Source organism: Epinephelus lanceolatus, chromosome 21 (assembly GCF_041903045.1).
Source record: "Epinephelus lanceolatus isolate andai-2023 chromosome 21, ASM4190304v1, whole genome shotgun sequence".
NCBI classification, from domain to species: domain Eukaryota; kingdom Metazoa; phylum Chordata; class Actinopteri; order Perciformes; family Serranidae; genus Epinephelus; species Epinephelus lanceolatus.
In genome coordinates this window covers 31,266,072-31,283,021 of record NC_135754.1, presented here as the reverse complement: position 1 = coordinate 31,283,021, position 16,950 = coordinate 31,266,072, and the positions used below count along the sequence as shown (strand labels likewise).

The window sequence follows — 16,950 nt, the reverse complement described above, 5'->3', positions numbered from 1 at the left end:
ATACTGCACTATGGCTTTGTCATCACACAAGTCACAATATAGTATGCATCATATGGCATGCCATAGTTTGAATTTTTTGGTACAGTATACTGTGAAATACATTATTTGAAAATCCAACATTGTTCATGAGTTTTTAGTTACATAATTTTAATTCTGCACAACACTGTTCATTTTCTGGAAAGTTGAGGTGATAATTAATATCAAAATCAGTGGTACTGCACCATAATCAGTTTTTGCACAATTCAGTGTTTTAATGGGACTCAAGTTAAATGAACAAAATACTCTAACAAGGATAGTAACCTGCAGCATGTAACTAAATTGAGTTGCTTCATTTGAAGTCTTTACACAGAACATTAAAAGTTGTGCTTATTAAATTTAATAAAATTGACATTAATGCACAAGTGTTAATCAACACAAATAAACAGTTTATTACCAAATGCATTGTAGCACTCCCATTTCACAGAAAATGCCACATAGGTTAAACTTTAAGTTTCCCTTTATTTGCAAAATACTTAAACAATATACTGTAAAACATTATACCATTTAAGACTATAATTTCTGGAGTAAAAGTATTTTCCCTGTAGATATACGGTACGAATACTCAGTGTCATGTTTCAGAGCATAACAGACAAAAACATGTAAACATGAATCTTAATAAATTATTAAATTGCAAAATGGAAGCTCATGTTTGTTTGTTTTTGTTGTTGTTTTTGCAAAAGCAAAGTTACGATCTGGTAGGCAAAGACAATCGATGCGGCTTACATCCAACAGTCTCAGTTTAGTGTGTTTGAATCCTGAGAGGTCACTGAGCGACGGCAGTTCTGTGTACAAAGTTGGACTGTGACGTAAAGGCCAACCATCTAATTCTTCACTGACACCTCGATTTGTAAAAGTTGTCTGTGAGAGCCCAAGGGTTCAACCGTCAGTAGCCAGGATCAGCACAGCGCCAAAGATGCCCACGTTATGTCCTATCAACTTCATCTGGTTCCAGAACTCCACCTTGCGAGTGTGGTGCCAGTAGCCAAGGTTGCCGTCAATGAGCAGAATAACCAGAGGCAGGACGGTGGCTAGGATCTGAGCGGCTATGCGGATGTAGCAGCCAGACAGGAAGGCCAGAGCCAGCACCCCAAACAGCACCTCGAGCAGTATTAGAGTGATTTCTCCTCCAGTGATGTGGTTCAGATAGGCTTGCTGGTCCTCTTTGCTGTGCTGGAGGGAGTACACCTAGTGGGGGAAAGTGATACTGTGTTAATAGAATGACGCTGGAGACAGGCTTTGGTTTGTATTCTGTTTGATGACTAATGTATTTTAAGAAATTGTGTGAGTATTTTTAAATATGCCATAGTACAGTATGACATTAAAAAAAAGACTCCCAGTATAGTATGACAAAATTGTCATCATGTCATATTATGCTGAGACAAGTCATAGTATAGCATGTTGAAAATGTCATAATAAAGTATGCCAAAAAACTTCATAGTATAGCATGTCGTCCGAAATCATGAAAAAACGTCATAGTATAGCATGTCGTCCAAAATGATAGAAAAAACGTCATAGTATAGTATGTCGTCCAAAATCATGAAAAAAAGTCATAGTATAGTATGTCGTCCAAAATCATGAAAAAAAGTCATAGTATAGTATGTCGTCCAAAATCATGAAAAAACGTCATAGTATAGCATGTCGTCCAAAATGACAGAAAAAACGTCATAGTCATGAAAAAAGTCATAGTATAGTATGTCGTCCAAAATGATGAAAAAAAAAATCATAGTATAGCATGTCGTCCGAAATCATGAAAAAACGTCACAGTATAGTATGTCGTCCAAAATCATGAAAAAACGCCATAGTATAGCATGTCGTCCAAAATCATGAAAAACGTCATAGTATAGCATGTCGTCCAAAACCATGAAAAAACGTCATAGTATAGCATGTCTTCCAAAATCATGAAAAAACGTCATAGTATAGCATGTCGTCCAAAATGATAGAAAAAACGTCATAGTATAGTATGTCGTCCAAAATCATGAAAAAACGCCATAGTATAGCATGTCGTCTAAAATCATGAAAAAACGTCATAGTATAGCATGTTGTCCAAAATGATAGAAAAAACGTCATAGTATAGTATGTCGTCCAAAATTAGGAAAAAAGTCATAGTATAGCATAGTAGTTAGTCATAGTGAAAAAAAATGTAATACTATATCATATCATAAAAAGAAGTCACAGTATCTGCCAAAAAATGTTACAGTATGTCAAAAAAAATGAAATAGCACAGCATAACATAAAAATATCAAGATTGCCACAAAACAAACAAACAAGTAATTGCCATAAAATGGTGTGGTGTTGTATGCCAAAAAAAGTCATAAAATCAAATAACCTATCTCAGTGAACAGGGTCTTACCATGCAGATGAGGTAGATTCCCAAGAAAACTTGTCCAGTAGACTGGAGGGATCTGCTGCGAGGTTTCTGTCTGTACACCTCCCCCGCTCCACTGGCCAGAACCAGAAAACCTCCAATGATTGCCAGCGCTCTGGAATACATCCGTACCTGCAGGGTCACAACGTTCAGGCTGTTATAACCTATGACACATTTCTCCTACAATGTCAAACTCTGATACAACAATCTACTTCTAGTGGTGGCCCAGATTCTTTTTTCTTCCATGTGTGACACAGATCTGCTTTTAATTTTTGAACACTGATGTCGGCCACTTTCACATGTGCGTCTAAATCTGAATCATATCTTAATTTTGTAGAAATAAGACATCTGTCTGAACAGTAGAAACTCAGCAGGTGAGGTACAGAGGTGTGTAACACTGCATTAGTACTGTTGCTTCATTGCAAACAAAAACAGAAGTGGATAAAGTGCTTGTTTAAACGCATTTTAAAAGAGACGGAAGAGATGATTTTAAGAGTTCAATGCAGTTGCAATATCAAGAGCTCAGGATCTGAAGTGGCTGTGACAGGATAACTAACTACAACATATTTCCTATCCTAGGAAATATGGTATCAGATATGGGCCATAGAAAGAACATATGCTAGCTGTTAATCATAACTGTGCACTTAACCCTTGCAATGTCAGCATAGCCTAAGGCCCTGTCTTTACGTATAGAGATATTTTGTGCACAGATATTCTCCTCTGTCTTTTGGCCTCTCGTCTCCAGGAACACTGAGTTTTAGGTCACTAAAACTGGGAAAATCTGCACCTTAGAAAATCTCGAGTTTGTTATTTGGTCCATCTCAGTGTCTGGGGTTTAAAGTCCGCCATTGTGCCGCCTCTCCCACTGTCTTTGAGGATGTTCCAGCCAACCTCATCAGGCAGTTGGCTGACGTGGGAGTGGTTGCCTTGATTGACCTCACCTGGGCCTCATGTTTTAACTCCCTCTCTATTCCTACAGCAGACGTGCATCATTGCTTTTTGGTTTGCACCTTCAACACCTCCACCGTACAACTAACACGCATCCATACATGGCTTTCATTACTGACTTTGCCGACCTACACACTCCACTGGTTATTTATGTTAATCTTAGTTTAATAAACAATGCTTGCTTTAACTAGATCTTTTGTGTAGACTCCCTTCTTGTCACATTCACTGAGACAGTTTGACATCATAAACAGTCAGATAACAAACTGTCAGACGATGAGACAATGTCAAGCGTGGGATTGTTGTTGATGAGGACTGAAAGAAAAACTTTGTCCAGAGTATCACGCTAATCTTAACTGAGCTCCACTCTACTTACATCAAAGGGTAAGTAACATTTTGAAAAAGGTAACACCAAGATGATAATACACAGGTAATTATACACCAGGCAGGGACTCATGGATTATGTTTACAATTGAGGTAAAAGTGAAACATATTTTTTCTCCATTTATTGTGGGAACATTCCTGTGAACAAGTTATTAAAAGTAGTGGAGGGTGGTATCATAAACTACAGTCTACTATTGAGTCTGCCCAGCTGTGTTCATTAGGTCAGGTCAGGACAGGTCGCTCCTACAATCTGACTATCCAAACAATAATATTAACTTTCAGTGGCAGCCTTTACTGGCGCTTCAAGGACAGTTCTCTGTCAGAATAGTTCAAATTAATGATGGATTTTGCCTCTTTGGAATCTCTGACTACATGGACTAATAACAATAAAGGAAATTTCTATAAAGTTTGGTCTCATTTTTTCATGTCTATAAAAAGTAATTAAATGTTCCCACCATTTTACTGTAAAAATGTGCTGCCCCCATTTTGTGTGTCAAATTTGATTTGTACTTTTTTACATGTCTGAGTTTGTCTACTTTGATTTGTTTGAGATACTTAAATGTGACCAGATGTGTTGTGCTCGTTCTGTTAATTATATACTGAAAGGATGTTGCCTCGTGTTGCATTATGGTCTTTATGTGTATGAAAAGTTATGGAAAAACTTCAATTACAAAACAACAAAAAAACTTGTGGTGATGCTGGCACTATTGTCAGACAACCTAAAATAATTTGTCATTAATAAAAACATCATGATGAATATTTCTGTCATGAGAAACGTTAAGCCTCAGGCTAACCTCTACAACACCGCAACTGATATTTTTTTTTTTTTAAAAGATATTTTTTGGGGCATTTTTGCCTTTAATTGATAGGACAGACAAGTGTGAAAGGGGGAGAGAGAGAGAGGGGGAGTGACATGCAGCAAAGGGCCACAGGCTGGAGTCGAACCCAGGCTGCTGTGGCAACAGCCTTGCACATGGGGAGCCTGCTCTACCACTAAGCCACCGACGCCCCTACCGCAACTGATATTTGACTGGTGTATGATGATACCTGCGTGTTCTTATCAGACGCACACGGGTAACTGAACAGCAGCTTTGTTACTGTAAACCACAGAAGGTGACTCACCTTCAGCCAGTCCCCGTAGTACACCTGCTCTCCAACGTATGATGCGTACGTGCTGACGGCCAGCTGTATAGCGGCGGCCATTGCAAACCATCTCCTCTTCACCCCAAATGACATGAAGCTGGCGCAGAGCACTGCAGCACCCATGTCCACGTACAGGTACGGTACACTGATGTCTGGCTTCCTGCAGATGACAACAAATGAAAGCGCTTTAAATCAAACTAACTTACACAGCAGCTGTTTTATTTCTTATTATCTGCTGTATGTTGTTTGTCTGTCTACTATTACTGCATCTGCAGTATTGACAATAAAATTGTTTTAAGAAGAGCTTTAACTACTCATTTTTTGTCACTGATTCATTTGTCAATGGTGATTACTCATTTAGTTTCATTTATAAATACATAAACAATAATACTGCTCAACAATCATTCGATATCGTCATTATCATGCAAGATGAAAACCTGACTCTTGAGCTGCTGTAATGTGTAAATTTCCCTGGTGTGGAATTAATTAAGTCTTCTCTTATCTCAAAAAGATTTTTTTTTTTTTTTTTTGCGAAAATCTGCCACTCACTGTCATTATTATTTTTATAGTTATGTTGTGAGATCTTTAACATTTTTATTACTGGATTTTGTCTTAGTAAAACCAAATAATTCTTTAACTTTTTAAATATTTTAACACACATTTTTACCCCAAAATTTAATACTATAACCAATGCTATGCTATGACCAGCAACATTTTGATATTCGCTTTTAACTATAAAGGTATACATAATAGGGTGAGAACCAGAGGGGCATAGGTGAATTGATTTCTACCTTAAACATCAAAACTTCATAAACATCAATGAAAACACACATAATGTTACTTAATAATAATAATAATAATAATAGAAAACTTTCACCTTTCATAAAAGAAATGCAGCACAAAGTGGTTTACAATAAGGGCATTATAAGCAGAGTGCTTCACATGAAAATAGACATAATGGACATAAAACAGACAAACAAGGCAATTCAATTTAAAAGGACATTTAAAAACTGTTAAAAACGTGGATTAACTGATTCAACAACTTTTCTATCTTATTAATCAAAATCTCACTCAGTATTTCTTCTTGTGTCACCTTTCAGGCCTCTGACATCAACTATAAATCATAAAATCAAGTAAGATACAACATTTTAAAAGTTTTGCAGCAGCGTGAAGTGTAATAACAATGAGTTTCAGACGTGTATTAGGAAAGTCAGAGCAAGTTAAAGGCTAAAGTGACCAGATATGTTTTTGGCCTTTATGCACCACAGATTTCTTTGCTTACTGTATTTCAGTGACAAAAGCACAAACTCTTTATCAGGTATAGAGGATTCAAAATTGATTTTAATTTCATTTTATAAAAATAACTGAATCTCGACTCAGCTCTTGAACCAGATGGGGATGTAATTTGATTTTTCTCCACGTCGGCCAACCCAAACCATATCATTTGGTGTCCATTAACAGCTAACCCAGCAGTCAAAAAACCTGCAGGTGGCTTCTGTGTTAAACGCAAGCAACTATTCACATTCACAAAGCATCATGTTTAGGTAACAATCCAGTAAAAACTGAGCACTGTCTTTGTGCTACATGTTCCATAAATAAAAAGGTTTTATTAAAAATGCACCTATTAGAGACTGAGAGAGGAATTAACTCAGCTTAAAGCGACAGGCAGGTATGACAAATGGTGTATACATTTTCCTTAGAGTTGCCATAATTACAGGACCATTCAGAGGGTGTGGTTGTCTGAGTAGGTCTGAGAAAGACCAGCCCACCACAGACTCAAACAATACACACCCAGTTTACATCGTAAGAGATTTAAACCACCATTAGCAACGCACCACAAAAATTACAGCCTGCCCCCCTGTCCGAGGGAAAATTACAGACCGAGGAAAATGTAACTTGTCATTTTAATTTAAACAACTCCATGTGGCTGCAACTTTCTGCCTGATGTTGAGTCTAATTGCTGAAACATAACCCTTGTTGAGTTAGCTAGTTAGCAGGTTAACACCTTCAACAGAAAAGAAACGATAGGGTTAGCTAGCTCGCATGTTGTCCGGTAATTATTTAACTATAAAACGTTACTGCTTCGATAGTTAACGTGATAATGAAGTGTGTTTTCGTACAAGACTGATGCTAAGATTTGCTGTTAGCTAGTTTGGAAGCTAATGTTAGCTACTCTACAGTGCTCCGTTTGGCGCTCTTTTTACCTTTTAGAGTCCGCTCGTTCAGCGAACAGCATCAACATGCTGAAGCAGTTCCAAAACCCGAACCGGGTCAGAATAAACCCTCCTAACTGGCTGAGAAACCGTAACGTCTGCTTCCTACTGGGAGCTGCCATTGCTGCTGCAATCTATCCGCCAACGACACTGCAGGTACTCGAAGCACTTCCGGTCAAAATATTCACACTTGTCGAAATAAAAGCATGCGCCTTCCTGCGTGTATTGGAGGCAGCTTCAGAACAGGCGCCTATGCTCTTATTTTCAAAAGCGGTTGTGATGTAGCACAAATACGCTCTCCTATTGGCTGATATATCCAAATGGGCGGGGCAGATTTGCTCTTTGGAGCAGGGGGAGTATAAAAATGTTCGACACCGACACCTGCTGGACAAAGTAGATCATCACAGAGGGAGGAGGTCATCAGGGGAAACTGTGTCTGAGGCTACTGACCTTATTATCTCTCTATTATTTTCTATCTAGTTAATTAAATACGGGTTCTTATTCTGCTAAAAAAAAAAAAAAAAGCTCAGTAATACTAGTACTAGGTAGGAATTACTACTGAGTTCAGTTTATTATTCAAACACTCATGAAAAATATTAAAAAATAATTACATAAAATAATAAAATAATTAGGAACTAGGGCTATAAATACTGATAATTTTCACTTTTGATAAATCTGTTAATTTTTTTTAAAGACTCATCTATCAGTCGAATCATTTAGTCTGTACAAACCACAGGAAAATGCTTATAACCAGAGCAGTAGCCAGAATTTTACAAACACTCATTTTTTTTCCCTCTGTATTAAGCGTTGGTTTAACAGATTAAATTTTTACAGCAAATTTATTGCCAACCATTTTTCAAAGGTTTCCCCACAATGCCAGGAATATAATTATATGAAAATACAAATGTTTAAATTCATGTTTTTGCCTTAAACAATCAATAGAGTCAAAAAAAGTCACTATTGATTATAATAATAATAGTAATAATTTATTATCAATAATGATTACAAATAGTTTATAAATAATTCATTTTATTTAATTATTTATTTAATCTATGTGTTTATTCATCATGCTATTAGTTTATTCAACAGGACAGTGCACAATAATGAGCATGTTATTTCATTTTAAGTCGATGGACAAATATGACAGGATCATCCTATATAGAATTACTGTCTTGAAGAGTTAACAAAACTTGTTATAATAATTTATAAGAATGCAGATCAAGAACAAAAAGAGAAGCAAATATTAATGTTGGTAACAACATCATACAGGTCACCATTATACGACATTATCAGACACTAAATATGCAACACAGATGCACAAACACAAGAAATGCAGAGCACTGAAGTATGGAATATTAATATTAATAGAAATATTAACTAATTAAGACAGCATGTGTAATTGTAGAATTTAAATTGGCCATTAAAACCAACATATTCCCTGAAACCAAACCAAGGATATCACAGCATCACAAGCTCCCAGAGCTCAAGCAAACTCAAGATCAACATTTTTAGACTGGCTTTTAATTGAACTTTTATTTAAATTATTATTTTCTTAATTAATGAATTAATTTAATTTTCTAATTTTGCATTTATGATTATTGTGTATTTATTTATTTTTATTAAAAAATTGCTGGCTCGTTCTTCTATTTTGTTACTCATTTATTTATTCTAACTTATTTTTTGACAGATATAAAAATGTTTTTTATTCAGATTTTTTATCCTGCCTATGGTGTTTCCACACTTATGATAGTGTTTCCTGACTTCCCTTTTTTTTTTTGGAGTATTGTTTTTATTGTGTAAAGCACTTTGTGTTGCATTCTGTTTGTATGAAAAGTGCTACATACAGTAAATACAGTTTGACTGACTGATTGAAGAAGACATCTTCTCATTGCTTGTTCTGTCCAATCAACTGCCCTAAACCCACAAAGATTTAATTTACAATAATATAGCACTGAAGTAACCATTTCATACTAACATTTATGAGCTGGAACCAGAGAATATTTGGCATTTTTGTTTGCTAAATGGCTTAATCAAGCAAAATTTCCATTTGTTTAATCTTCTGCTGACTGATTTATAATTTCAACACTAATGTTAACTGTTAAAATCTCCTGTGAAACACTAAAATAAGCCCCCACACGCATTAGTGTCAATGAGACACCCTGTGTACACTTTGTTTGACAGTGACACAATTTATTGAACTAAAACAGGACATAAAAATGGGGAGGAGCTTTTCATCAGGTGACCAATGACACTCTGGGCCTTCATAATGACCAGGAGCGTCTCCTCACTGCTGTTGATCCACGGTGACGTGTTTCAGGGTTAATCTTTAGTAGATGAGACTAACCCAGATCCTGAAAATGGCTTAGTGTGAGTCCTGCTGAAGGTTTAGTTAAAGATCAGTAGCATGTCTCAGATGAAATGTCAGCTGGAGGTGGGCAGCAGAGTAGTGGGACTACTTTCACAAGGCAGGGACATTTTTATAAAACCTCTAACTTTAGCTTAAGAAACATTAGTTTGAATGGATAAAGTTATGTTCTCTGTATAAACACAAATCTTGATTTTTACTAGATCTGTTATTTTTCTGTTTATAAGCCATGTTGATGCTGTCGGCCTATTTCCAGCCCAACAACCCCCCATCAACTATACCTGCTCATCCTGTGCAGGGCTGCAGGGGACTGGATTCTGGAGCCTATCCCTGGTTAAACTGGGTGAGAGGTGTGGTTAGTAAGACTAACACAATGCATAATGAAACTCACGCTCCCATTGATTTCTATGGGCATTTTAAAGGGTCAAACAGGTAGATGGATTTAAACTCAGGTCCGCTAAAATTCCTGATAGCAATCACATAAATGAAAACTAACCTGAGTTACAGGCTCTCTCTGTAACTTTTAACATTTATCATTTTTTATTGTCAATGGGTAAACAGGTTTTAACGTAATAAAAAAAACTGAGAGTGGTTTCCCAACTTTCTCTGCTGCGTAAAACAGGACAGGGCGAACACACTCAGGATGAATTTTCCTGGAAAATCCAAAGGACGTGACGCTATGTGTGCCCCAAAGCACCTCTCTGCAGCTCCCCTACAGCGATAACAGTGTGTAACACAAGCTAGTGTTAGCTTAGAAATGGAGTCCATTAATGTCAACAAACAACCAGCACCCACCACAACAGAGTCCACACATGCTGTGTTTCCATATGTCATACATTAACAGTGGTGGCCCAGAAACAGTCCTTTATTTAGCTGCCGTCAGCTCTCCACCCAGAAAATAGGCCTTCAAGTGGCAACAATGTGAGGCGGAAGGATGACGGGGTGCACTAGCTCCTTCTTGTCTCATCTGTGGCCTGATAAACAGTGAATTCATCAAATTCTGTGTCCCCGCTGTAATAAAAAAAAAAAAATCTAGAGGAAACACTGAGGTGAAATATTGTGCGATATCGTTGACTAACGTTACCTTGCTTGCTAACACTGATGAATTGCTGGCTCGCTAACACAGTGAAATATTTTCTTGAGTGGATAACATTAGCAAATTCATGCAGACTCCCAGGGTTGGTTTGCAAATTACTTTATCAGCTAACATTACAAAGCAACTGACATCAGATCAATGCAGCGCAGCTGAGTTACAGCTAGCTAGGCAGGCAACTAGCTAACTGTAGTCTAAGCCAGTGGTTCCCAACAGGTGGGTTGCAGTCTAAAGTGGGCACAGAGCTTTTATTCTATTCCTGCTGTAGAGTGAGTGAATAATGGATCCTAATCCTACACACTGAACCTTTAAATGTTAAGAGCATACAAGTATATCCTCCTGAGACCCTGTGTCCTCATATGAGGACATCAATTTTTGGGTTTACTTGACCATTCTACCTAACTTAGACCACAATACACTAATCTATAGCTCTTTTTAAACAGGAATTGTGCAAATTTGCAGGAAAGCACAATTCGTCTTTTTTCAGCATTGGCAGTACAAAAACAAAATCGGGGAGTGCAGCAAAATGCCGCCTTCCTACTTTTGTTCACACAGAATGCGCCTTTTTCGGGGCAATGGGGGGCGTGAGCAAGTAACAAAACGTGTAGCTCAGCGTGTGACGTAAACAGTGACGTGGCTAGTCAGGCGCTGATTTTCTCGTAACTTCTTCACCGTCCCCGTCATCTGACGGTTAATGGCCTCTTTGTTTGCGAGGGCAAGGAGGGCGTGCAATTCCTTGTCTCCCCAGTTGCTCATCTTTACAGTGTCTGTCAGGTTTGCGTTTCCCTCTTGCTGCTAGCTGCTCGCTAATTCCTGCTATCAGCTGTTTCCTGTTTATCCACCGCCAGTGGCTTGCACGTACGGCGTCATCAACAGCTCAACAAGTCTTCAACAGCCCCTCCCGTGGCGGAAGGGCACCTCGGTCTGTTTAAACTAAAAGGGTTCTGCTAATATGTCTACCCTACGAGGTGGAAAATTGGGCACCTTGGATCAACTCGCCAATCTGGCTCTGTGTGTCTAAACGCTCGCAGCTGGCCGGCAAAACGGCCCAACATTCGCGGAAAATCTGGCAGTGTAAAAGGCGCTCATGTAAAAACAAGATGGCAGCCATCTCTGCCGAGTCAGTCTGCAGCCTATCCCGACACAAAAGTGGACAAGGTCCAAAACCTGATCACATTTTATGGTTGAAACTTGTTTATAAATGATTAATAACGTTTGTCGTTTGATATGGCAACAAATTTGACCAATTTTAGCAACAGTAACAAGATAAGACACTGTTTATTAGGAAGTACTCGTTAGAGGACACTGGGACTTAATTATCGTTCACAGTGTTTAGTTTCTTATACTCATCAGGTCCTACTGATCCATAAATAGGAACAAATCTGTCTCTGTAAAGATGCCTTCAGCAAAAATTAATCTATTTATTCACAAAAACAACAGCGTCAGTCCGTTGCATATTAAGTGGCTTCTTCATGTCCACCATTTGTTTACTAGGATGACGTTGCGCGACTTAAAGCAACTGATTGGATAGACTGTGAGATTAAAGCATGTAATCAAATCAGTGGCAAAGACTTGGCCTCCTTCCTCTTGGCACACGACCCTGTGTTTATGATGGTGCATAGCTACGTTACATGTAAGGGTTAGCTACTGATAGGATATTAAAATAACAGTAACGTGAAGCAAGTAACTTATAAGCTTAGAGTCATGGATGGATTACTGAACGGGCCTACTGCGCACAGGCCAAGGGGCCCACAGTGTTGGTTGCAAAATGTCAGATGTCAGATTAGCACATACCGACCCGGTAAAGACACAAAACTATCACAAAGTGATGGGGCCCTTTGTCTCACACTCCGCCCCTGCCTAACATGTATGTATTTTGGTATGTGCACCACAGTTTACAGTTAGTAACACACTATGTGATGTTCACACGTCTATCATTCTATTTCAGTGCTCACTTTCTCCACCTGGTCGTCAGATCTCTTCCCTTCCTCCTTCCTGTTCAGAGGTTACGGCTCCTGATTGTTTAATCTCATCACGGGGGATTGGTGACATCAGGTCCAATCCTGTGCCGACCTCTCCCAAAAGCCAGCAGCGAGGGATCAGCTGGGATGAAGAGCAGTGGGACGGCACGGATCAGTCAGTGTGAGGAAGCGACCGGACAACAGGGAGGCACACAGTCGATGAGCTCTTAGGAGCTAACACAGTTCTCTGATTTTGGGGATCCCACCATTCAACAGGTAAAGACGACATGGCTAAAACATTTGTCTATGCTGGATTTATATCTAATTTGTCAAAGGAGTGTTACTGAAACTGAAATATATGGAGAGTACGCTCACGTCTGGGCCTCTGTTGTGACTTTTTTGATTTTGATTTCCTCCTACAGTCAGGATGGCTCGGGATATGTCAGATAAGGAAATCTTGAAAATGGAGTTGGAGCAGTTGAAGAAGGAAGTTAGCACAGCTAGGACACCAGTAAGTAAAACAGAATATCATCTTTTCTTGCCGTCATATGTAAAAAAAAATATGTTTAATATCATATTTAATTGAAGCTGCAAATGCCTCGACACAACAGGAAATACTTTATCTACTTTTGTCTTTGGTTTCCTTGTGCAAAATCTGCTATTAAATATGCAGCATGCCTCAAATTTCCATCTTTATGTCTGTGAGAAGGTGATTTTGTTTGCCACACTTACATTTGTCTCCATCTCTCCTCTCCAACAACAGGTGGCTGCAAACTGTGCAGAGACTGTTACTTTTGTTGAGGCACTGGTACCAAATGATCCGCTGATAAAGGGCGTTCCAGATGACAAGAACCCCTACAAGGGAGACAAGGGAGGCTGCATAGTAACATAGCAAACAGACCTACAGGGAATAGTCACACAGTTTTTTATGAGAGCTGGTTACACTGCTGGAATATCCCTGTAGACGTCATGTGGATGAAATGTACAGTAGTTAAACAGATTTGTAATGCTACCAGGAGAGACCCTTTCCCATCACCGGACTACTGTATGTACCTGTTGATATGAAAATGTTTCTTTGTCAATTTGTAATTAAATGCAAATAGCTGTACAAAGCTTTGACCTGACCTGACTCCTCTCGTCATTGATCCACACGAGCATATCTCACTTTTATTGCACCTCCATCTCCTGATATCATCGTGGCTAATCTTTGACCAGATAGTGTTTGATGCATAAATCAGCAGAAGTCAACATGACACTGATCTGTGCTGCTGTAAGAAGCGGGGCAAAGTCACAGGAGTCGCGCAGCTACTGCTTAGTCTAATTCTTAATAGGATTTCTCTGCTGCGGCACAGTCGGTCACAGTGTTGACACAGAGCTGCTTCCTGCATCCAAGTCTTTAAGCTCATTCCAACAGCTTCATCCCAGCTTCCACTTCGAGCTCTCCATCCAATTAGTGTCATTGTCAATCTGCGCAGCAACAAATACACATTTGTTCGCTCAACATTCGCAGCACAGCTATCAGTGTGAATGTAACTTCAGTTTTCTTAATTTCTACGATTGGAAAAATGTGTAAACAAACAAAATTCGTGCAGCATTAAAGCTTTTTAGTCATCATAGTGACCTATTTATCATATTTATCACTTATCATTTAGAGCAGTGGTTCCCAGCTGGTGGGTCGCAGGCCCATTCTGAATGGACCGCAAGTGACTCGCAAATGTGTCAAGTTTGTAAAAAACCCAAATCATTTTAAAGTGCATTTAATTTCTGCCACAGAACATTTATTCTGAAATGCTGTTTCCTGCTGTAGAGTGAGTGACTAATGGACAGCCACTTGACAGAGACAGCAAACTGGGTCGACGACATGGTCTAACACAAGTATGACGCTGAACGTATTAAACTGCGTGGACCTTGAACTAATGACTGAGGAGAAATCTGGACCCTGTGGCTGCACCAGTTGGGAACCACTGATTTAGAGGACCTTGGTGATATTTTACTTCAATGTCAAAGTCTTAGCTTGGCTTAACACAGAGGTCAACACGGCCTCTGAACCTTTAAACTGCCCACTTCAATTAAATTGCAAAGGATGTTGTAACACTGGAGCTGGTGGCACTGACGTTGATACTCTGATTTCAAATATGTAACTTCAAAAAATATTAATCTCTTCCCATGTTTCTGAGATTCTACAGAAATGTAAAATAGTATATGTCTTAAAAGGAAACTCAATTTTTTTTAAAGGACCTCTATTTAAGATTCAGAAGTTGTCTGCACACGGCTCTCAACATGGAGGCGCCTGAGCAGGAGGGTAGCAGCTAACGGTGCTAACAGTGCGAACAGTGCAAACGATGGCAACAGTGCTGACAAACAGTTAATCAGGGGGAAACGATGTCATCCCTCCTAATATCAGCAGTTATGGCTGTATGAGTGCAATTCAAAGCTACGGCAGCTAGCTAGCCAGTGGCATATACACACAGGGTCTCACATGCAACGTCAAACCACAGAGAAGCTCGGATTACAACACACTCATTCTCTCTCATTCTCTCATAGTTTCTTTAGAGCGGTAAATTGGCAGAAATGCAATCTTACTATTTTACTATATAATGACGAAATCTCTGTGTGTGGGTGTGTGTGTGTTTTTGTGTGTGTGTTTGTGTGTGTCTCTGTTTCATGTTTTTCTCCTCACTGACTTGGTCAATCCATGTGAAATTTGGCACAGTGGTAGGGGGTCATAGGAGGATGCGAATGAAGCAATATTACATCAATTGGCCAAAGGGGGGCGCTATAGCAACCAACTGAAATTGCAAACTTTGAATGGGCATATCTCATGCCCCGTATGTCGTAGAGACATGAAACTTTGCACAGAGATGCCTCTCCTCATGAGGAACACATTTAACTCAAGAACCCATAACTTCCGGTTATATAGATTTTCCACCATTTTGAATTTTTGAATTTTTTGCTAGAGAGCTCATTTCTTATCTAGGCCTAACCACCATATGGATTTTTAATAAACTTGGTAGATATGTAGAACAGGATGCCTCAAGGTGACTGGAGAAATTTAACTCTAATTGGCAACTGGGTGGCGCTATAACAACAGAAAAATTTTGTTTTGTTTTTTTCTAATTTTTGGTATGACTAAGTCATGGTATGCTGTACTCAATGGGTATGGACTAATATAATATAATAAGCATGTTTCTGTTAGTGTATAATCACCTGAAAATAAGAATTGTTATGTTTTTGTTACATTAGAATGAGCTGTTTATATTTACGTAGGGAGCAGGTCCTGTTCTACGAACCCTGCAATGTTGAACCGCCATGTTTCGACTGTTGCCCCAAAGAGACAAACCAAACTCTGGCTCTAGATTGGGCCTATCACATTTTTACGTTGAAGTGAAGGCCACTGTAGGTCCTCTATGTCATTGTTTCTCAAATGGAGGTATGCTTACCCCAAGGTCTACTTAATAGTACTGCATGGGTACATGATAATAATAACAATAAAACATGGGAAGATGGCAATGAGCAATGAAAGAAGAAATGACCCAAAAAATTGCAAGAAATCAGTAAAAAGAGAAAATTAAAAACAGGAAAATTAGTAAGAAAAACAAGAAAAAAAGAAAGGAAGTTAAAAACAAGGGAATGACCTGGAAAGACAACATAAAAATTATAATAATTCTGTGACATAATTTTAAAATATAATAATAATAGTAGTAATAATAATAACAATAATAATAATGGTTCTAAACATAGTTTTCCCCTATTTAAAAAAATATATTATTTATTTTTATTATTATTTATTATTTTTGTATTATTATTTATTATTATTACTATTTTTCCTTTTTTTTTGCATTTTGTGGGAAATTTCTTACCAAGTTGCTCATTGCCTTTCCCCCCCATATTTTTAAATAAAATCACACCAATGTGCTGAAGGTTCAAAGGTTTAAATACTTGTGAAAGGCATCTGAACACAGCACAAGAAAAGTGATGTCAGTCCAGGTTTTAAAGGGTTAAAGCAATGCAAAATGACCAAAATGTACAAGACTACTGAGGGGGAAGAAGACCAGTGAATAGTATCACTAAATATAATCTATGTATCAGATGTCTGTCACTTTGCTGTGATTTATCTTATCACTGGCTATAGATTTAAGCTATCAGTTAAGATGAATTGAATTAGTGTGTAACTCGAGTACAAAAGTCCATGTCAGGGCTGTAGTAAAAAAAATCTGTTATCGCATAGATTACACGAGTTACAGATTTACGTTTTACATCTACTATCCTTCTTCAGGAGAAAAATATTGTGGATATGGTAGGACAATTACCTCCAGTGTTATTAGAGTGATTTGCACAGTGAAATGACTCAATGTTTTGCATCTCAGAAATAAAAATCTAGACCCTAATGCTTCCCCAAGGACGCAGACTCATTATTGGATCTGAAATGATAAGCTGCAGTT

The 16,950-nt window shown here is 38.3% G+C and overlaps 2 protein-coding genes across 2 annotated transcripts; one reads left to right on the top strand and one right to left on the bottom strand.

Moving 5' to 3' along the window:
* Window positions 1-404: 404 nt before the first annotated feature.
* On the bottom strand, window positions 405-7,253 carry tmem101 (transmembrane protein 101). Its single transcript, XM_033610960.2, has 4 exons — window positions 7,081-7,253; window positions 4,856-5,036; window positions 2,390-2,536; window positions 405-1,224 (listed from the first exon to the last, which is right to left on the bottom strand). The coding sequence occupies exons 1-4, from the start codon at window positions 7,209-7,211 to the stop codon at window positions 916-918; spliced, it is 768 nt and encodes a 255-aa protein (XP_033466851.1). The 5' UTR covers window positions 7,212-7,253; the 3' UTR covers window positions 405-915.
* A 5,394-nt stretch (window positions 7,254-12,647) lies between these two features.
* Window positions 12,648-13,632, top strand: gngt2b (guanine nucleotide binding protein (G protein), gamma transducing activity polypeptide 2b). The gene is made up of 3 exons (XM_033612147.2): window positions 12,648-12,784; window positions 12,931-13,019; window positions 13,272-13,632. The coding sequence occupies exons 2-3, from the start codon at window positions 12,936-12,938 to the stop codon at window positions 13,398-13,400; spliced, it is 213 nt and encodes a 70-aa protein (XP_033468038.1). The 5' UTR covers window positions 12,648-12,784; window positions 12,931-12,935; the 3' UTR covers window positions 13,401-13,632.
* Window positions 13,633-16,950: the final 3,318 nt, after the last annotated feature.